The sequence below is a fragment of the Egretta garzetta genome, unplaced genomic scaffold (genome assembly GCF_000687185.1).
Source record: "Egretta garzetta isolate BGI_Z169 unplaced genomic scaffold, ASM68718v1 scaffold497, whole genome shotgun sequence".
NCBI lineage: Eukaryota > Metazoa > Chordata > Aves > Pelecaniformes > Ardeidae > Egretta > Egretta garzetta.
The window spans coordinates 196,401-219,356 of NW_009260349.1; the positions used below are offsets into that span (position 1 = coordinate 196,401).

At 40.5% G+C, this 22,956-nt stretch overlaps 1 protein-coding gene across 10 annotated transcripts in view; it reads right to left on the reverse strand.

The window, feature by feature from the left end:
* The window catches only part of FNBP1 (formin binding protein 1), a 95,670-nt gene that overhangs the window by 52,254 nt on the left and 20,460 nt on the right, over positions 1-22,956 (reverse strand). For all 10 annotated transcript variants that reach the window (XM_035898245.1, XM_035898251.1, XM_035898250.1 and 7 more), the window contains exons 2-4: positions 16,972-17,087; positions 11,876-11,932; positions 9,095-9,242 (exon numbers count right to left, since the gene is read on the reverse strand). In XM_035898245.1, coding sequence (XP_035754138.1) covers positions 9,095-9,242; positions 11,876-11,932; positions 16,972-17,087 — 321 coding nt within the window. The remainder of the gene's footprint in view (positions 1-9,094; positions 9,243-11,875; positions 11,933-16,971; positions 17,088-22,956) is intronic.

The window sequence follows — 22,956 nt, forward strand, 5'->3', positions numbered from 1 at the left end:
AAATGGGAACATGGCAAATGATTTAGCAAATCCTATGGAAAACTACCATTCTTAATTAGTCATGCATGTTTCAGCAGCCCCAGTGATGAATTTAGAGAAGTTGATACAATATAGAATATTACATTTTTTCCTCCCCAAACCAAATGCCTAAACTAACGTACCCTAATCAGCCTTTCTATTTAAAAAATTCAGATTACGAGCAAGATAGCAAATTCATGAATCACACTTCAAATGTGCCAGTAAGACATTTGCAACAGCGGTGCTGGTTGTTCACATGCCACAATCTCCTCCAGACTTTTCGGCCATATCCACAGCATTTGAAGCACACATTAAAACCATGGCAAAGTGAAAGTTTTGTTTTTATTAGTGTTCATGATTCAATCTCCCTAAATCATCTTTGAATTTATACTTTGGAGTCTTAGGGCAGCAAACACCATGCCAACTTTAAGATTTCCCTGAAAAATATTTTATCCAAGCATTAGACCTACTAAACAGCTCAAAACATAGCAGCATAGCCCACACTCAAACAAGACTGGCTACATGACCACTACTGACATTTTTTCCTGTGCTAAAGCACAACGCAGTTAGGGTGTCGCAGGGTGCTCTGAGCAATCCCTAACTGCCCATGTTTTGACTGGACGTCTCCATCCATTCTATGCTCACAGGGTAAGACTCAATCTAGTTTTTAGGTGATTTCATAAGAGTTGTTAAGACTTGAGAGATTTTCAGCACAGCATTAAGTTGCTTATATGAAGGCTGTGGATTAGATCAACTTTTTCTTAGAGCATTCATTATATTCTAAAAACTCCCAGCTACAGTAAAGGAAGAAGAGTTTTAGGAAGAGCAGGAAATCCACAGAAAGGCACATTGTATGCCTTAGTTTTTTCCTTTTTAAATCAAGTCTTACCAATTGGTGTGCTCTCCTCATTACCATGCTGACTGTGTTTGTAACAGCTGGGGAGAAATCCTGGCTGCTGCGCAATCAAAGACAAAACTCTCATTGACTCGTTAGGCTCAGATTTCACCCATGTTGATCAAAACACTGGGAGCAGCAAGCGAGCTACCTACAATGCAGTGCCTGTTACTGCCAACACTATTACAATACGTAGCAGTGGGATATTTTGGCAAAACTTTCTTGGTGTGCAAGAGGGTTTACACAGCCACACCACTCACAGGGCGGACAACAAAAGCTTGTTAGAAGATGCCTCTTATCTTCTTTCTGACCTTTTGAGAGGAGCAGTAGAAAAGCAAGATGTAGTTAAAAGCATCTTACGACAACCGAGCTGCTTATGCTGCATCAGAAACTGTGTGAAATATTTTAAGAGAGGCCCTAACAAGACAGCCTTGTTTTTCTTAAGAAAGTAAACAGCAATTGATTACATGATTAAACTTAAGATTTGCACATCTACAGTCTGTTTACATTAGAAATAGTCAAAAAGTAATCGTAGTTAATTTATATGCATAGCATATGGGTCATTTGACAGCATCCTATTTAAGAATTAAAATATATATACATATATGAGAAGGCTGCTTCATTCTCTTTTCTGTTTTCAAATTAAATAGTATAACACACTGAAAAAAAGAGTTACCTTTGACTTCTGTAACTGGCACTCTCAGCTAACATTTGACAATCAATCTAAACACAGCCCTAGCAATGTAGTACTTCCTCCTCCAATTCAAACTCTATCTTAATTTTTGTTGCAAGAGATCCCTAAAATAATGGCCAGAGATTAAAGCACACCAGAGACGGAAATCAGAGAACATTACTTTTTCCTCATTTTTTTCAGCTCAATTCGCAAAAAGCCTTGTCAAATGTTTTCCTTTTGCTGGCTGCAAAGACAGGAAACAGTCTCCTCAGAAGAAATCCTTGTTTCCAAGAATAGCAACATGCTCTTGAGGTCTTATTGCTCTCATTTGTAATAAGGGTAGCAGAAGACAGTCCTGTGAACATCGATATGAAACACATGACTATCTTCACACACGCTCATCAGTGCTACGTCTTAATATTGTGGCATAACCCTGTTCTCCTTTGCAACCTTCCATGTGAAGATTATTCTTAACATGTACCTATCAACTAGGTCAAACCTGAAACAGGTTTACAAATATCTGTTCAAGATTGATGTCAACACGACTTGCCTTGTGTCCTCCTGAAGCGGTGCATTCCAAAGGAATTCCAGTTACAGACCACTAAGACCAAAGTTTCTCAGGCTTTGGACAAACACCAGATCAACTGCACAAGACAACGAGAACTCGCTGCTCACACCTACTGGGAGATGTGACAACAGAATGATGGCAATTAGCATAAACCTAAAAGATGCTGTGGCAGTAGTATTTATGGTAACTTGCAGTTTCATGTCGCGTATGACAGATTAAGTCTTTATACTGGGAATCTTGGAATTAACTCGGAACAGAGTTAACTTCTTGGGCACGGAGACAACCATGCACCGTGCTCCCCTCTCAGCAGGGCAGCACTGCACTCCTACAGCTTTGCAGGACAACTCCATGGGAGCAAAGCTACGGGGATCCTCAAGAGCACTCTGCTATGCTGGCCAACTCTTCAAGCAAAAAAAACTGGCTTCACGGCAGCAGGCCAGCAGACCCTCGATTCAGTGAGCAGGTACGACAAGGTTGTTTAGAGATCATGTACCCCACTCTCAAATCCATCCTTGGGGTCTAATCATGCCCTTAAAATCCCTGCTGTGCCAAAGTGCTCTGAGAGAAAAAAAAAAAAAGGGCTTTTCAAAGGGAGATCCAACATTGCTACTAAAAACTAAGGTTTAAAGAAAAGATGGTTGTGTTTTTAAATCCTTCAAAGAGAAAAAGGAGCACACTACTCTAGCTTCCACCCCTTCTCATTCCCAGTCTTGTCACAAAGCTTCTCTTCCACTCATCCACAATCAAGAGATGCCACCTCAACAGAAACAGTCTGTGACAGTCCCGTACAACTCTTGCAGTGATAAGAAAACTAGAAGATGTACAAGCTAATGCCTCAACAGGCAAAGAAATACTTATTTCTTTAAATAGCTGCAACCCTGTAACTGTTTCCATATAGCCTTCATGTATGCGTACACTAACACACGAGTATTTAGACCTGCATCAGATGTATAAAATATTGAATGTTAACTAAATGCCAGTTAAACATGCCCACATGTATCACTGTACCCCAGGCCTTGGACAAACAACATTCACAGACAGCTAAGTTATGCTCTACCAGCATGGCTTCATTGTGGCTCTTTCATTTTAGGCTGATCACTGCGGCTGCCTGAGTAGAGCACAAAGGGAAAAAACACACCCATGGCCAGCGCTCAACCTCCCTCGCCCTCAGGCATTTCAGAGTCATGCACTGAGCAGGAAACATTACTGTCGATAGAAGACCTCGCTCATCCAGTCCCTCTAACAGGCTGCTGCTCTGCAGTGCAGTACTCGGGCTAATTCCCATAAAAACATAACTACGTTTGTTTGTAACCATATTTTGTTTCCTAATCAGAATCCTTCATGTAGTAAACAGAAGCCAATTTATTTGAGCTATTATTTCATAGTTCAATGTAGCATTCAAAACTGGGAAGAGCTGGATATGAAGTCCGGTGGTCTCAACCTTAACCCTGCTAACTCCAAAGCTCACATTATACCTTTCAGCTAGGTGGGATATTATTATTATTAGTTTCCCCCACAAAAATGTTTTTGGAAACTTTCATAAAATGCACTTGCTTTTTCCATCCCAGAACAGTCTTTCACAGCACAATTAGATGCTAAGTACAAATATTTAACACAGTTTCATTAAATTTGTGCCATAGTTTGGGGTAAACCAACAAACACTTGAGAAGAATATACAGAATTTATTATGATCTATCCTAAACAATTTTCTGTATTCTTTCATTTCTTATAGCTACAAGTTAACACTCGATTGGTACAATTTAACTTAATGAAATACAGCTGAAATATCTTGTAAGAAAGAAAGGATGAATATGAAGAGTTGGATCGTTGTGCAGTGTACTTATCGAGCACAACAAAATGTCCCATAAATGCCCAGAGTTTTCTTTCTGCTCATAAACAGGTCCTGCAAAGTTTCTACCTGGCAATCTAACTGTTTATTAATGTTTGATCTTTATACCCTTATACTTAGATTAAAACTAAATACTTTAACTCCATTCACGGGGCAGTAAGCTGGAATTGGGTTAGTCACAGAACAAGAGCTGGGGAAAGCACAGTTTGAATCTCGTCAACCTGAAGTTTGAAGTTTGGCAAATCATTTCCTTTCACCTCTTTTCCTCTTCCTACTCCCCGCTTTGCCATTAGTTTGGCATTTCTGGAAGGCAGCACTGTCTCTTTTTACCTCTCCAGCACAAAAGCACAGCTGTGCTCCAAACACACGGAGACCTTGAGGCACGTCCAAAATGCAACATGGAAAAATCCATTGTGCACTTGACACTCAGGCATATTCTGCCATCCTGTCTCACGCTTGCATGGTGCATTACGCCGTGAGAAATCCTGTTGAAAACCACAGGACTATTCGCAGAACAGGGCACCATTCAGAATGAACGAACATGGCAGAATTCCTCCAATTATTTACTTTTCATCAACACCTGAGAGTCTACAAGAAACAGAAAGTCCTCTGACATGTGCACCCCGCATATGAATACACACAGGGAGGGCGCACACACTCTACCATGAAAAACCAGACCATTTTTGCCCTCACGGTACCCATAAGGATGCATTCATTCCCCGTTCCCCTTCTATCCTGACACAAAATGGAACATATTGACATCAGGTAAATTCTCTCCCAACCACAGAATCCCAGTGCTGCACCAGTTCAGTCTGCAGCAAAGCTTTTGGCTTGTACTTGACTTTCATGCTTGATTGTATGGAGCCAGCCTACCCCCAGGGGGAGGTGGAGGTAGAGGTGAGAGCAGCAGCAGTAATAAGAGGGATAGTTCATGACTCCCAAATACATTTTTAGCAAAGCTGACATGAGCAACGGCTATACAGAGCCTCTACTGCCAGAGGAGGCTGAGTCAGACCTAGTTTGTGACCACAGATCTAAATCAGAATTGTCCCAGGAATTAGTTCTTTAAGTTTTATCCAGACAAACTACAGTATTGATGGCTTTCCTCAGCCATAGTTGAGAGAATACCCAAACCAAGCTCTCTCCTGTCAAGCTTTAAGGAAAAAAGGAAATTCTCAATGCTTGGGCTACACTGGCTACGTGTTTGCTCAGAAGCCCTCCTAGGCATCACCCAAAAAAAAAAGGGTAGCAAAAAGCCTCCGGTGTCTAGGGGTTTGGTTTGGTGGTGGTTTTTTGGTTTGTTTTTGTTTGTTTGGTTGTTTTTTTTAAATAGAACAAAGCATGCTGAGTAACCTGGCAGGTTCAGCAATGTGAAGAAGCAGATTCTCTCACCTAAGCAATCAAAATGCTGGTGATTCTTTCTCTCATATGGAGAATAACTGGTCTGCTTAGGAGATACTATCACAACCAGCAACAGTCGCAATGGGTGGGAGTAGAACAATTCTTGAGTAGATCTCCAGTCTGGAAATTTATTTACCTGTTAATGCTCATGAAGTGAAGTAAAAACACCCCTCTTGTCATTACTGGGATCATCTCCTTTTCTTTTGTCACACACAAGTGAGGTTAAGACCCAGTTCTGTAATACTGCAGGGCCCTCAGCTCAAACCTGACACCTTCCACAGCTACGCCAAAGTAAGGTTTTGGTGAAATTGGGGCGGCATGAAGAATGACCACAGAAGCCAGTTCTTTCCCTGAACCACCCTGAGAGGTGATCCCCAACTCGTTTGTGTAGCTTGGTGATGGAGGTCTTCGTACAGTGATGGGGAATTCAGCCACATGCATCTGGCCTCAATAACCTCAAAAGGAAGGCAGATGGGGCATTACCTTCACATGTAGCGTAGAATTGAAATTTCAGCTTTGAAGCAGCTAGCAAGATCCTGGCTGAAGATGACAATTACCCACGTGAGAGCATGGACACACTAAGATCAAGAGAATACAAGAAGAAGTTGAAGTGAGGAACTGTACTATAAAGAGTTTCACTTCACCAGACAGCTGGGAAGAACTGAAACAGCGCAAGGCGTTCTCCCCTCTCACAAATGCACGCTGTGTGGGAAAAGCAGGCAGGGTGTACACCTAACTTCAGCGACTGTGAGGGCAAAACAACTCATCTGGTACAGTGATAACATCAACGAGGGCTATCCTATGGAAGAGGAATGTGTAGTATGATAAAGCTTATTGCACTGATTGACCTTTGTTGCTGAAGACATGCAAGTTTCACAAAAAGAGTCTTTGCCTGATTTTTCTTATTGCTTTCTGATGATCAAAACTCATCATGCAACAACAGCACATGATCTGTAAAAACACAAAGGTAACCCAGAACTCTCCCGAGCTCCAGACCAGGCCATAGGAAAGAAGAGGCATCTGTCTCTTGAACAGCACCAAACCATTGTGAATTCGCAAATCATCCCACTTGTCCGACCTCCAGGCTGTCCTGCCTGGTTTTGATTAGCTGCTTCTTCCCTTATTTTCACCATTAGTAACTATCTTACATCGAAAAACGTGACACAGGCGGCCATCACGTACACCTTTCGCTGTAGCCTAACAAATCTAACATATGGAAAAATTGCATGCCAAATTAATTTTATCCAGTATAAAACCAATGTAAGGCTTTATATACTACCAGGTTCTGCGCTGCTTACAGGCTATGGGCTTGTACTTGTCAAGGAAAAAACAAGAAGAATGATTTATCACTGTGTGACCCCAATCATCTGCTAGTATAATTCCACTTTAATCAATAGAGCTAAGTGAGCATGAAAACAGAGTAATGCAGGCATGCATCAGACCCATGTGTTTAAAGATCACCACCCTCACCCCCCGTGACTCTATTAAATGCACATGGAAGGGGGTTCCTTTGGAAACTTTCTGCTGCACCCGAGTTCATCTTTCATACGTTTATCCTTATGACATCTCCATGTATCATTTCAGTCTTCCAGGTAGGAAATTACAACAAAAAGAGCAAGGGTGCTTATCTCTCTCAGTCATATAGAAATCACCAGAAATTTTGTACCATTTTACAGGTATTTGCACACCTGAATGATTTAATCCAAATGACACAAGACTGTGGACAAGAATGTGGGCCTCCCAATTCCTACGCGTGGCCCTAGCCACAGGAATGGTCTTTTCTTACAGCTTACAGCAACTTGGTGGACTTGGTAGTGTTAGGTTAATGGTTGGACTCAATGACCTTAACGGTCTTTTCCAACCTAAATAATTCTATGACTCCATGAACTTGTAGTGTAACAGCTGATAACATATCAAGCAGCGAGCACGAGAACTCTGCCAGCAAAATTTCTGGAAATACCAAGCCATTCATCAATTCATATCGTAAGAGGTTTTGCCAAAGCATCAGCTCTCTGTGATACGTACACAACCACCTGCCCCTCCTGCAGATCCCAGCATGATTGATGCATTTGTGTTTTACAGTATGAAGTGAGAGAAGCTACCTATGAAAAATACGCCTGAAGGCAGAAGCAGTTTCCTTTTCAACACCGTTTGCTCGTAAACAAGAAATCTGCAGGGTCAGGCAAGGATTCATAATTCATATAGTTTATATCCATGTTACAATAACAAAACAACCAACCATGACTGACAACTGTTTTCTGTTCAAGGCTAAGAATCATCAGCAACAGCAGGTAGATACACTCTCAGTTGTTTTTTTGCTGTTCCCATGCTATTATCACTCGACCAGTATTAAAATAATTTTCCTGTCATGTACCCATTACTTATGAGCCATACTTACCTCAAAACTCTAAAAACAAAACCAAAAAAAGCAATACAGTTACAGGTCATATTCTTTACAAGAAAGATAGCAAGTCCTCTTTCATCATACTTAATGTCTAATAGATATTCCAGTCACCTTATATGCCCATGTAATTGAAAAACTAGGTAAAAACATTAGAAGTGACAGAAAAATGCCATACTAGCATGCTTTTTTTGCTTTCTTATTGTACAGAGTCCATGCCGAATAAAAGGGCATAGAAGTGGCTGAGAAAGCATTCTCATCACAGCTATATGTAAAACATCCTTGCAAGTTGCTGCCAAAATATTACAGCCCTGAAAGATTACATGCCATTCTGCAAATTAAAGGTATGCCTGTTGACATCCCAATATTATGATGGTAATTTCCAGGACTCTGATCCTGCACAGCTCTTTAACACATGCTTAACGTTTAGTGGGACTATTTATAAATGCGTAAGTTTTGCTGGACTGAGCAAGAGTACTTTTGCCTTTTCCATAATGGACCAACAGTTTGGAAATGCAATATAATGCCTTGATGCTCCCTTGCCTTGTTGCATTTTATACCTGGAGTATGAGTAGTTCTAACAATAATGCTTAGAATCACTATTTTATACCTACTCATCCCAGGGATAAAAGGGTTGAAGGCAAGGAAGAAAAATCACATCTCAGCTATATGACTTTCAGAGCTGGTGACAGGCAAGTTAATCAGCTTTGAACATTTACTGTAGCAGGCACACAGGTTCCTAAACTACTAGCTAAAATAGAGTACTAACATAAAGCTCTTAATTCTACCAGTCCTGAAGGTCAACAGGTTGAAAAACAGAATCCCCACCATCACAAAACAAGACAGACCCCATATTTCTCATTAGAATCATTTTATATAAAGTTCCATTGACCAGATCTGGCTGAGAAGCAGGAAAATGTGAACCAAGATCCCCATAATTTTTTCAATCAGTCTCAGCAATACAGTTTTTCTGTTTATTTCAGGCTTTACACAGTGCTGCTGGACTCTTCCCTAAACAAGCTTTTGGCTAACAGAGCCTTAAGCACAGATGGGTCTCTGACCTTATTTAGCAGGGATTCTCCTGAAGGCATTGCTGTCTGATTTTATAACATTTGATTCAAATGGCTCAGTGACTTGGCCAGGGCATGTAACCCACTTTTTTAATGCTTGGTTTGTTAGCAAAGCTCATGTTTATTAAGTACAAATAAATTTTGCTTAACATTGAACTAACCACTAATTATTTATCTTAAATGGCAATTAATTGTGAATAATAAAAAATTATCAATTACCGATTTCCTCTCTTGTTTCAGCTCCTGCACATAGCGTGTTAACTCTCCAGTGATAAGAGAGGTCATGTTCTCTGAAATGACCTCATGCTGTCCGGCATAGTCATTCATTTCATTTAAAGTGGCTAGGAAGGCTCTAGTTGATGTGTACCTGCAGAGGACAAAAACGCATTCTGCTTTTAGTCCCTTTCTTTTCAGAAAGACACGCTGCAAAGGGAGGTTGCATCCTTCTTAAGCATTTAGTATTGCTACATGAGACTGCATATGGATTAGCACAGAATCACTTGAAGGAATTTCTCAAAAATAAGTCTATCCCACACACTGACAGTTGTCTGATAAATTAATCTCGATTTAGACAGTTTGACAATGGCTCTTAAGATATCACAGTTTTGGAGTACCAGGTTTTTTATCAGCATAGCTCTGAGACTTCACGCTTCTAATCTCTATTCACCAAACATTTCTAGTTATACTCTTTCAAGTCCTACAGTTCACAGCACACAGAGTCATCAGTGTACTCTACCTGGCAAAATCCTGTCTAAGCAACCAACTTTTTGGCCCGCAGAGTGTAGAAAAGAAAATTTTTCATAGTGCAAACTGGATTTAAATCAGCTATAGTTTATAAAGTTTTCTTTATAGGTAGTGAGTTTACGAACCAGGTGTTGTCAACCCATATTTTTTAGTATCTTCCATCGCAAGGTTTATTTTTCATATAAAATAATCTCCTATACAACATTCCATGTACTATTAAAAGGAAGAAATGAACATCTGTGCACACGATTTCAAAACAGCAGATTATGTCACTAGCATATTCAGCACAGAGCCAACAGAGCTGCGTTTAAATACCCCAGCTGGCTGTGCTGGTCAGCTGGAAAACAGCAGCTTTGAAGCACTGCACTTGTACATACTAGAAAAAACTATTAATATTAAATGGCAGCAGTCTGCACTGATAACATCACCTAAAGGTGAAAAAGCAAAGCAAAGCGGGAGAAATTTAGAAGAAATAGAAGAAATAGAAGGAGAGTGGTACATGTAGGGATGAAAACAGCATCAGAGAAAAAAAAAAAAAACCACAACAGAAAAAAAAAAGTTAAAAAAGGACTAAAAACATAGTCCAATACAAGCAGCCACATTCGCAGTCAAGCTGTGGTGCCTTGAGAGAAATCCCAGTTGCAAAAGACAGGGGATCAAAGCCACAGAACTACAGACTGACAACAAGCTTGAAAACAGATAATTTTTAGACAGGCTGTCTCAAAGCAGTGTCCAAGGCACCCAAAGGTCGCACGACAAATCCCCAGACATTGTTTAGAGACATGAGGAAACTATGCTGAGGTGAACACTGTATCTCAAAGGGCAAAGGATATACAGGATTTTCTGTGCCACATCACATGAACCATTTAACTCCAATATCTTTTTCCAGCAATGAAAGATGTGTCAAAAACGGTTGTAGTAAACTCAAAATACCCATTTATGGTATAGCTACCCAAAGGCAGATTTATTCCTAATCCTGGGTACAGACCAAAACAACTGATGTGCTGGTAACATAAACTTCCTTGTGTAAATATCAGTATCTCAGGAAATAATGGCATAAACAACCGATTCCCAAACAATGTTACTAAAAATAAATTAAAAAGAAAATGAAAAGGCTGTTATCTCTGTTAATATAAGCCACTAGAGTAGCCCTATACAGCAGACTGGGGGTCTGACCCAAAAATCTAAATCAGTATAATCATACAATTGGATCCATATCCAAACTCATTTGAAATGTTTCAAATTTCAAGGTCAAGGGTTTGAGCCTGCTGCTGGGCTCTCCAGAGGCAGAGCAGGCTCCTGCAATACAAGGCTGCAGGGTCAGGCTCCACGATGCCTTCGTTCAAAGCTGATGCATTACAAAACACCGACATTAAGAAACTTCAGTCAGAGTGCTCTAAGGAAAAGGTTCTCACTCTGGATTATAGCCTGTCTGTTGGAAAGCTCCTCCGCTAACATGTTCTCATTAAAGAATATCTTTAATCTCATCAAGGGCAGGAACGTTTTTAATGACGTGGTTTATCACCACCTGAATCCATGTCTCAGTGCCACTCGGTGAAGGAGCTGTGCTTTGACGCTACAGTCGCTATCTGCGAGCACCACATTAGTACCGCGCCACCAGGGAGATACAGCCTGAATACGTGAATCAACAGCAGGCAGCTGAGGCCACGTAACATCCTTCAACCACAGCAAGTCATGCACCAATCCATCGCAGGATACTGGGAGTACAAGCTATATCCTTCACCTCACTCTTCAAGAACCACTGGATTCTCTGTGGTGCTATACCATTATCCCTTTAGTAAGTTACTAATCTGTGTTGTCAGTCCATTTGAGTAATTTAATACTCACGCAGACCGTTTAGGTTTCATGCTAAAATTTACAACTGTTTCTGTTGCTGCTGAAAGTAGTTAAGAATTTGGTCATTCACTCCAAATAGTCAGGATCATACAGCCTGGCTTAAAGTTTTTAAGGTACTGGGGGGCGGGGAGGGAAGGAACACAACACAAAAAAACCCCAAACCAGGCATCCAGAAACCGTAACACATAAAGGCAACCAAGTAGTTACAGACGAAATCCAAACTTTGAAAATCCACTCCTTGGTATCTACCACATAAGTTTGTTTCTGCATCTTTGATTTCCATACTCTTATACTTGACTTTGAAATCTTTGGTTTACCAGCCAAATCCTAGTTGGTAACCCAAACTTTTCCTCCTCCTCCAACAACGCATGGTCAGTCAGCAGTGGATCATGAACATACCTGTATTCCTCCTCTTCTTTGGAGTTCTTCTTGGGTTGGTATTTCTTTGAAAGATTCCTAAAATTAAAAATACATATAAATAAATTTAAAATCTCCTTCAAACTAACTGGATAATCTCTGCATGCACACACATTCTGTGGGGCTTCAGTTCTTATTTTCAGTGAGTAGACATCTTTTCAGAAGTATGATTGCAATTAGGCTGTGATTGCCTTGTAGTAGCGCTCAAAGAATGGGCTGCACAGTGCTTCAGTCTCTATAACCTCAATAAAGTAGCAGATTCTGAACCCAAGAAGTTAATAAATTTAGGTCACAAGGTCAATACACTTGAGTTCTGGTTCTGCTGATGCACAGGTCTCCTTCACCTGATCTAAAGGAGATACTTGTCCCTAGACACAGACATGCTTTACAAACTCCACCCAGTGGAAGGTGCTACCCAAAGGTCAGCCAGCTCATTTAAACATGATTTGTTGCAGATGACACTCATGGCCAGGCAAATTGGCCTGCCTTTAGCAGGATGCTTCCAAGGAAGAGAAAAATCTTCATAAAGCTGTGGGAAGCTGCACTGAGATGACAAAAGGGGGAGCATTTTATGATTATCATCTGATGCTGGGAGAAATGTAAAATTTGATTATCCCAATTAGCACAGATGCTTGCATCTCTCATTACCCCACATCCAACTAATGATTTAATTTTAAAATACCGATATGCTCTTCAAGTGATCTTATCTTGAATAAGAAATTTGAACATAACTCTGTTAGCACATTTGACAGTTAGTATATAGCTTGCTTTGCCCTGAAAGCACTGACTGCGAGCCCCCAGCCAGCAGCACATCAGGAGTTTAATGAACATGCTGTCCACCTGACACTGAACACACCTTGCTGACACTTAAAGCTCAACATTACAATGCATATTGCACTGTAGCACAATACACCACTGCACAGCTTTTAAAAAATGCAAACCAGAGAGCTGACAAATCTTACTTAGCAATTTAAAGATCTTTTCAGTGCTGCAGTACTGGATCTCCTCTATTCTAAACTCAGCCCTATTACTGCATGCCTGCCTGCATCCTCTGTTGCCCTACTGTGAAATGGAAACCATTTGTTTTAGCTTTACAAGGTTGTTTCAGTGATTAGGAATAACATACCAGTGGTATTGATGGAATCGTTGTCCAAAGGACTACCAAGCTGCATTGAGCTATCTGTACCAAACTCTTTGGAGGACTCACAGAACACATCCAGTTGAAAAGAAACTGCTTTTTCAGAGGTGTAACCCACCCCCTGTTGCATGCTGGTTTTACTGCTAACCAGGAGACAGCAGGGCCTCATCTCACATTTCTTACTCCTTTTGTTCTCATTAAGGAATTAAGAGGCATCTGCCCAAACAGAGTAGTAGCCAGAATCCTGGCAGATTTGCACAGACAAACATGTATTTTTCAAAATATAAGTATCCCTAGTGGAGGGGATCCAAATGAGCATCTCCTTTCCAGTCTCTGCCTTCTCTGAAAAGAGGATGCTCTGAAACAATGAACTTCTTTTCTAGTTCTGCGTAACAGCAGCTTCAACCAAAGAACACCAACATGGCAAGAATTCTGCAAACTGTTCTGCATGACTACAGTAAGCCTTACAGCACTCTGTATGCCATGGGAATGCCTCCCTCCACACACCTGCTTGAAAATATGCACACAGACTACACTAATAAGGCATTTTCACACGCACTCAAAACACACGTCTCCCTGCACTGTCATGATGCCCAATTAATGCTGACACACAGAGATACTGCCTTCTTGTGAATCTTTAAAGGTATAGAAATGCTACAGAGCTAGGGGAAAAAGAATCCAGACAGTAAAAAAAGATTCTGAAAGCATGTGACAAGGATTAGAACCTGGGTTAAAAAAATTTTTTTTTTTATGTAGTTTATAAACCACATAAAATACAGAGTCCATATACATGAGGTTTTTTTTATTTTTTCCTCTTTTTTTTAAATCAAAAACACATGTAGGGTTTTAAATCGGAATACACACAAAAACAAACAGAAGTGAAACTGACTCCAGAAGTGATACTGAATCCAGTAGGAGTCAATTATGACTCTCGTGCGTTGAGTTCAGCACGCAATCACAGTGTCATGACCAGAACACCATCGCTTCGCAGGTTCAAGCTCATGAAGCAATGACACCTTTCGGAGCGAACAGTGATTAAAGTGGGAACTAAAACATTAGAACAAGGATCAGCAGTGAAATACCAATTCTGGAAAGATTCTGTGCCAGCCTGTGCACCCATCTCCAATTCACATTTCTATTTGCCTTTCACACTGTATCATTTTTTCTGCCTTTCCAGCTTGTTTCTCTGCACCCTTCTTCCCACTTCTTTGACATCTTGCTCTTTCTCTCACATTTATCACCCATCAGAGGTTCCCGATTCTCAGATTATCCTGGTATCTCAAGCATTCTTTTCCCCAGTACAACTTCCTCAAGGCTCTTTATCCATTGTCACGTTAGGCAAGGCTTTTGACACGTTTTGATGCTCAGAGCGCGTGTGCTGTAAGGTATGTAGTGACTAAGGAAGGAGGATGACAAAACTCTGAGCGTAGCGTCCAGTACATCACATCGGACGGAAGTTCAACACAAAATGCAGGAACAAGTGAACCCTCTACCGTAGTTTCTGCATCTCCTCCTTCCCAGCCTAGTTTAATGACTCAACAATTATAAAGCAAACAATCATGTTACATCTGAACTGGGCTCTTGAACCAGGACTGGCTGTAAACGGCACGAGCAAGACTTGAATAGCGCAGGCACAGTGCAGAAGGTGTGTGACAATTGGGGAGTTTCTTCCACTGGTGTAACCAGATGAATTTGATACATCCTGCAAGTACGTAGATCTAACTTGACACTTGAAAAGCGAAGTATTAGATATATATCTGCAGAATTATAAAGAGGAAGGAAAGAAACATTTTTTTAAATAGAAGACAATTGAACTTGATGACCAGGCTGAGATGCAGATAGTCAGACAGGAAGAATAGCTAGCCAGGGAACCCAGAGATCAAGCAGAAAACACTAATTTCCCAAAAGAAAATAAAGTTCAGCAGCTTTACTTACACTGTAAATAAAACATTGAGTTAAATCCACAGAGTATCTTGTGTTAACTTGTTCCTTTTTAATACTATGTCTGCGTGTTATGACATGCAGTGATATGCTGCAGCCCTTTTACACCAAACGGATGTGATACAAGAAAGGTTTGCACCACCCTTGAGGAGAATTATTAAAAGCAGATAGTTTCTTTTTTAATGTGCAGCACTGTTTTATCTCAACATTTGACAAGTCTACATTTTGTTTTTTCTTTTATACCTCTAACTTCTTAGATAACTCCAAACAGCATTGTGTTTAAGAGATACTCAGGGATGAATGTATTTGTCCTCAAATCATACCCATGGGTGGGGAAGACAAATGCAGCTACACATGGGGAATTGACATACAGAGAGAATAAACAAATTGATTGAGTTTGGTTTGGAAGTCTAGGACAGAATAAAAAACTCACGATTCAGAGTTTCTAGATAGTCACAGGCAAAACTATCTCCCACTTCCCTTAAACATTTCATTTGTGTGTTTATTTTCATAATTATGCTCTTTACACCTGAAATTTGTCATCCTAAGAAATTCACTGAGTGTAGTGTGTGACTCTTCATCAGACAGGCCTGCTCACACAGATACTCTGCTGGGGTTTCCCGGTCCAGTCATACTCTCTTACAGCTCATTTTGCCTCTGTAATTCAATCCCTTCTCATCTCCATAGGATGTGAGCAATTTGTTCCTACACAAGTAATTTTCTATTTCCTGCTTGTATATAGCAGAAACCCTGGGGAATCCTTGTGGCATTCCCCTGAGAAAGCACATAACCATAAAGGCAGGGTTTTATTAACTACCAGCTCCTCATAAATAACAGGCTATTGTGCACTCAAATCCATTTTAACACAAGCATCAAAAATTCTGGGTGATTTTTTTTAATAGACATTGTGCTTTAGATACATATGTATCAACTAGAACCTCACATCTCAATCTCTATAAATACTGAGAAGATGGAAGAAGTTCTAATGTGTATCACAGTCATTAAAAAAAAAAAAAAAAGTATGGGTTTACTGGAGGGGTTAGGAAGGATTAGTCCTGCCCTCCCCTCCCCAGTTAGCCCCACCACCTCCAGTTTATCACCCTGGACACTAGTGGCTGCCTATTGCACTACAGCCTCTCTCCGCAGCAAACTGCCCGTGTGTTGTACTCCCTTATAAGCCCTGTTCTCTCTTTTTTTCTACTCTACTGGGAAAAGCAGGGCAAGAGCTACTCATTGTGGGAGGGTTCTTGGCACCCCTTCCCTCCTCCCCATTTACACTGGATCTGACCTCAGGGAATATGTTTTCTGGGTCAGGTTCACATACACTCATCTCTTTACCTACAACCTGACAGTTGAACCAGACATGTAGAACATATATAGCAGGAATTTCCAGTAATTTAGCTACTTGAGATAAATTCACAGGATCTCTGCTCTGCTCAGGAGACACATCACAAGAACAGTGGAAAGATTATAAAACTGTCAAAATTCAAGTCTCAGGCTGCAACCTGGCTAACTACACAGCTGACATTTCCAAGGGCTCAGACTGACTTTCTGACCTGTAGTTTCTCCAACACGCGTTCATAAAGAGCCTGTCTTATGAAAAGAAACCCTAAACTTCTCCCTACAACAAATGATCATTATTCTGCTGAACTCTAAATCCTTGAGCATTTACACGCAGCAGTCCTAATTTCATGGAAAACATTACAATGCTATTCTCAAATCCCAAGCCATTAATCATGCATAAATTGTGAGTAAGCCCTAGTATGCTACTCAGTCACCTAAGTAACCTTTCTTTTTGCAAAGCATATGATTTTTAGCAGAGATAATAAACCAGTATCTTGAATTAACTTTAGCTTTCCATTATCTAAATTAAAGCTATTCTCTAAAAGCCATTATTATAAGCCAAACAAATTATCACCACTGAAACAGAAAACTTACAGATGATTACAGGCTCTGAACAGATGCAACTCAAAGACCAGAATTCTGCATATCAACTTACCGAAGCTGCTTTGCATAGCTGAGTTCAATCTCTGTTCTTTCTTTTACAAACTTGATGTATTTTTCCAGAACATCAATACCCCACTGCGTGTGTTTTTCTAAGTTGTCAAACTGGTCCTGCAATAAATCAAAAAAATAGTTGTCTTGTTGAACATAAATAAAAAATAATTTCCAAAGTGCATATCACTGTAAAGAAAGTGCTATTAATATTTTCCATTACCACAGTCAGACATTTTTGTAGTGACACAGGTTTTTAAAATCAACGGAAGTCTGTCTTTCAACATGAGACAGAGCCAGTACCATTCTTCATTCCTCCTTTCTGAATCAGTTTCATTTCAGAAGTCCTGGCAATTCTACTGAATAGTTTTCTAATATAAAAACATAAATAGACAAAGGATAAGAAATGGGATACTCGTGCCAGTAGTTTATTTTACTCTGAAGAGTTAAGGGAAGTTCCATGAATTTAAAGTCTATTTCTAATCAGTAATTCTGATTTTAGTCTGAAAAATGTGGATTTATAGTCAAGCTTTGTCAGTGTTATGAATTAGGACAGCTGACGATATTTTTACAGAACAGAATTTACTTTGTCTATAGCCTGTTTTGTTCTAAAACAGAAGACATGCTAAGAAATTATGCCACCAAAATTGACATTAGCTATGTTTACAGTAAGCTTTCTTGTCTCCCTCCATTTATATACAGATGCTACTTTGTTCTTCAAATATTGTTGCCCTCAAAACACAGTCACACGTGTTTTCAATAAAATCTTCTTCAATCAAGAACATTCCACAAGTCAGTTTGGGATCTGCAAATGCCAAGAGAAATGAACTAACTCTAAATCCAAATTAATTATCCAAGCAAGCTTATTACTATCTGCAGATTTATCCTAAAATTACCTTATTTTTTAAAATGTGATTACTTTAACCACACGCAAATTCCATAACCATCCATTCCACACAGAATTTCAGAAGTTAATGTTTCTACAAGCCTTGAAAAATATTTTTTAAGTTGTGATACACTGAATACTAACCCTGACAGAGACACGGTATAAACAAGGTCTTCAGTATCAGCCTGACTTATTTGGCATCAGGTTCCATGATGTTTTACATGGAAAACACGGAGTACGTTTGCATGTCTGCAGTACAAAGGTTAGATTTACAGCCTTTTCCAAAATAGTGTACACAGTAACAGATTTGGATCAGACGCTCAGCTGCCACAATTAAAGCTTCTGACAGAAGTGATGCTTCCTTCTATCTGCCAAAGATTTGGTCTTGGCACTTTCAGTTTGTAGAGCTATCACCAAATGCTATCAAAGCGATACAAACCCACTTCCTTAGGTGCCCAGAGTAGAAAACTAGCAGAAAGCTACTACAAAGCCTTGTTTATGAATATGTAGCTTTTAAGCAAATAGCATTTTCTGCTGTGTAGCACATCTGTAAATTAACAGTAAGTTACATCAGTACCAGAAGAGATTCTTCCAGCATTGAAAAAACCAGTCACATACACAGAAGCTGCTACTTGCTAACAAAACTGCTTTAACTCTATTTTGAAGGGAAGAAATAGAAATCACGTTAGAGGAGGAAATCTGCAAAATCCTAGCAAGAAGCAGGTTAAAACAGCAGGCGATATGCATGGAATAGGACACACAAGGTTTGTGTATCTGCATATTTGCTCTGGTTTAGCACAAGGTACAACTCTAAACCAATTCAGCCAAACCAAACTAGGCTTCAGTTTAAATTATGTCGGTATTAGTCAACTAAAGAGGCACTGGGGGGAGAATAGCAAGAGGACAATAGCATAAAGTTACAAAAATAGTAAAGAACTTGTAATGCCCATGCTCCAGGAACTAAAAGAAAGTTATGGGAAATAAAAAAAGATTGAAAGTACACAGAATACCCTGACTTCCAGCAATATAAGTCACCCTTAAACCAACATAACATCATTCGCTCAAGAAAAGAGGATGTATGTATTTTGCAGAAAGGGAAGATGTGTACTAAACCAGTACCTATTTGCATACAGACGAATACTTATTTCAGGCAATATTACAGCTGGGGAGAATACAAAGATGACATGGGTACCATCACGGACCTCTCCTCCTCCCAGAGGGCTCAGACTGGGGAGGAACAAGGTGTGCTGCTGGGAGCACGATGGCAGCACAGGGAGGCACCCTCTGCTCTGCTTCAAACATACCACCTCTACATCTCGCAGGTTACGCTGGCGTCAGGAAACTAGCACGAACACCGCCCTGTTACGGCCCCGCTAAGGTTTCTGATAAAGAGGTCTTCCAGCTATCCCACACCCTATTCTTCCACCATTTACATTATTTACCATAAACACACGCATATAAATTGAACACCCCACGAGGCAGTCCATTACTCAAGTTTACATGCATTCACACACACTCCCAACTTTGAGAAGGGAAATCTCAGGGAGGGAAATCCACTCCCTAATTCCCTTAAGCAAATTAAACCACCCTCATCAGATATACCATGCTAATAGCAATAAACTAACTTAGAATCCTACTGTAACCCCATTCAAAGAGGAAAGGTCATGGTTTCCCACAGGAAAATATGCCTTTCAAGGAGATCCTACCCTTCGAGAGAATTCAGACTGCTGACTGCACAGAAAGATAGAGCAGGTTTGCCCTGGAAAGGCAATCTTGATGGTGGCTTGTCCAAAGCTTTTCCACCACCATCGCCACCACCCTGACTCAATTCTCAAAGCATCATTTAGATCAGAGTATGAATAAAAACCTGAAAACGGGTCCAGGTAGCTGCCTCAGTTTGGTCTGTTATCCCACAGATGGATCTGCCGGACTGTTTCAGCGGCCTCACTATGTCAAATCTGGCAAAAGAAAACTCCATGGTGTGCAGTGCAGAGGAGAACACACTGCAGCGCAGCTGTCAGACCAACTGTGTGAAGATGCTAACTTTCTATTTATAAAGGGAGCAGACGCACTTGACATGCACCGAGCTGTAACCAGAAGAACCTCAACTGGTTAAGCTACTGATCTCCTCTATCAAGAAGCAAGGCAAGGTGAAATTTAGCTTTCTGCAGACTTCGCTGAAGAGAAGAGGTTTTCTGGGCATGGAACAGTTTTGGCCCAAGTGCCATTTCACAGAGCAGCCAACGCCCCACAACAGTGTGTAACGCTGGGGTCACGTATACCATTATCTGTTCTCTTTCCTGTGTTCCTCAAGGACAAAGAAGTCAGTAAAATTGGTGACCCCATTACTTGCCGAGCATGAGATTCCAAAGGAAAGACAGTGCAGCCAGAGGAACCTAACACAGGTGTGTCCTCCTTGTTTCACAGATCTGCTTGGCAAGCTGAAGGTAGGCAAAGGCGTTGTGTTAAAGCTAACGAATCGTACGGATGACAGAGTACACAGAATGCTTTAGTCATAAAGCATAACCTTTAATTCATGGAATCCCAAAGGCCAGGGATATGTGCAATCAATGCAAAAATAGAACTTCTGAAAAGGAGATTTTTGAGAGTAGTTAACAATGTCATCCCTTCAAACAATCAGCATTTAATTAATTTATTACTTCCAAAGTTTGTTACAAAAATGCATTATCACATGGAATCTGAAAAGTTTAAAAAAAATCTCCACTACTCACTAGCCAATTTGGTCTAGGTTTATTAATCCTGAAATGAGATTTTCATCCTTCTCCATAATAGACTGCTTCCCATAAAAGACTTCCCACAAGTTCTTCAAAAGACTCCCAAACCCCAGTACCACATTTCATTTCAGTTTTCACTGAACTCCAGAATAATTTTATAGCTTAAAACAAGCTCTTCATAAAAATTAATCACAGCAAAAAAGATCTCATGAAGAGGGCAATGCCATCAGTCAATTAGCTAGTATTTTGGTTAACTTAAGCACTTGTAGCACGTGGCAGATGAAGTTTCTGATGTTCAAACACTACAGGTGTTTGAAACCACTGGAAGATAGCTTTCAAACCCAGAGATCAAGGCTTCGATGTTGCTTTGAAAGCCAGCAAGAAGTTAGTGGCTGAGGAAGCCTCTGCCTTACAAAAAGCAACAAGAGTGCAGCTTGTGAGGATTTATCTGTCTCTGCTCTGGAGGAACTTGGCTTTACAACCAGGAGCAATCTAATCAGAGCTGCAGATGGTTTCAGCACAAAGCTAGAGACTGGATCCATGTTTAGCAGGGTTTAACAGTTTAAGTATGCAGGTTCAGTCATCAGCTGGAAGTTGGCTCAGGTACCTCCCTAAGCTGCTCCTTCAGCTTTTGATTTCAATGTACAACTTCTCATCTGTTTTTGCAGCCTCTTCACCCTTCCAGTTAGGGATAACATTAGAAAACAATAAATTCCGCAGGGCATTAGAATTCTTCAAGAAAAGCAAGAGAACAAGACAAGAAACATAACACAGTGTTCAGTGTGAATGCTCCCACCAGACCACAGCGAGGGGGGGAAACAAGAGGTCACTTTGCACCTGTTTTCTCTGAAAAACAAACACCAAAACATTTTCTAGAAGCATTCACTACTTTCCTCTGACTCAGAGACTGGTTTACATAAGAACACCACTCCTTGAGCAAAAAAAAAACCGAAAAAACCCACCAACTCCTGCACTGACAATGAGTCGTGTATCTCAGCAGGCTCCCACCATAGCCTTCCACATTAGTGTCCATGCCCTTTACCCTTCCAACCTGACAAATCTCATCTCCCATTTTTAAGTCCCTATACTTACTCATTGTGATATCAGTAGCTTATTAAAAAGAGTAGACTTTTGACTGACAATCAAGATGTGCACATAGTTAAACTACTCATACAGCTGTAACTTCCTCTTCATCGGATTCCACCAGCTTCCCAATGACAGCAACACTTGCCAGTACAAACACTTCACGCCTTCCCCAAGCGACGGAGGAGTCAACACACGAGCTGACCTACCTAACTTTCACATGAGTGGGAAAGCAGAGCCTCTGCTGCAAGCTGATGGAAACAAACAGCATCTTCAGAGTTGTCCAGAGCTTAACACATTCTTGAGCATGCACATAAAAATTAAAGCTCAAAAGAGGAAAGAACTTCAGTCATTAACTTGGATGGGAATTGGACATCCAAGTATCCAGAATGCTTTGAAAATTTTATCCCTAAGGCAAAGTGTGTTTCTAACTTCATTTCTGTTTCCATTAATTCTCTCCCGGTATTTTTACCACTGCCCAAACAACCTCACGTTCACGCATTCTTTCTGGAACTCAGCTGCATGCTTATTACACTGACAATGCTTAAAATGGAAATAGTGCTGCCTATTTGCTTTTCTTCATTTTAACGGCTACTTTAAGCTGTCAAATCCCCTCAACTGTTCTCCTGAAGTCACATACCCCAGCTATGCAAAGTATTTTGGGAAGAAGAAAGTTAGCCATTAAATAAAAACAAAAGAAAGCAAGCTTTCTTCCCATTTCTAAACCACATAACATGGAGTACACCCAATTATTGAGCAATAAGAAAAAAAAAAAGTGTTATTCATGCAGTCTTTGAAGATCAACTCAGTGAGATATTCCTTCCTCTTTCAAGAGGGCTTCCATCTATTGCAAAATAGTTCAACACAACGCTCGTTCAGATCCAGTGATGGATGGGACCTTAATTTGCCACCTAAGGGCTTCAGCATTAACATCTACTGAAGTAAAGGGGGTGTTCTCACTCTTTTCTGGAGTTCCAGCCTCAGCCTCTCTGCAGCCAGACCGTCGCTGTGCTCCCGGTGCCTGGTAAGCGCTTCTCGCAAACAGAAAGGCTGGTGACATGGAGTCCAACTGCACATACAGCTAGGCCAGAAGTCCTGCAATTTCTATTTGGTTTCAAGTGTGAACAAAACATTAGATTCTAGGAGACTTTACCAATTACTTCTGCGATTTTCATCATTGTGTCAAACCTGCTCAGGTCAGACTGGCGGTGGTGTTTAGATACCAGTAACCAGGCTGACCTGTCATTCCGTCACTCTTCCTGCTGCTTTCACAGGTAGTGATGCA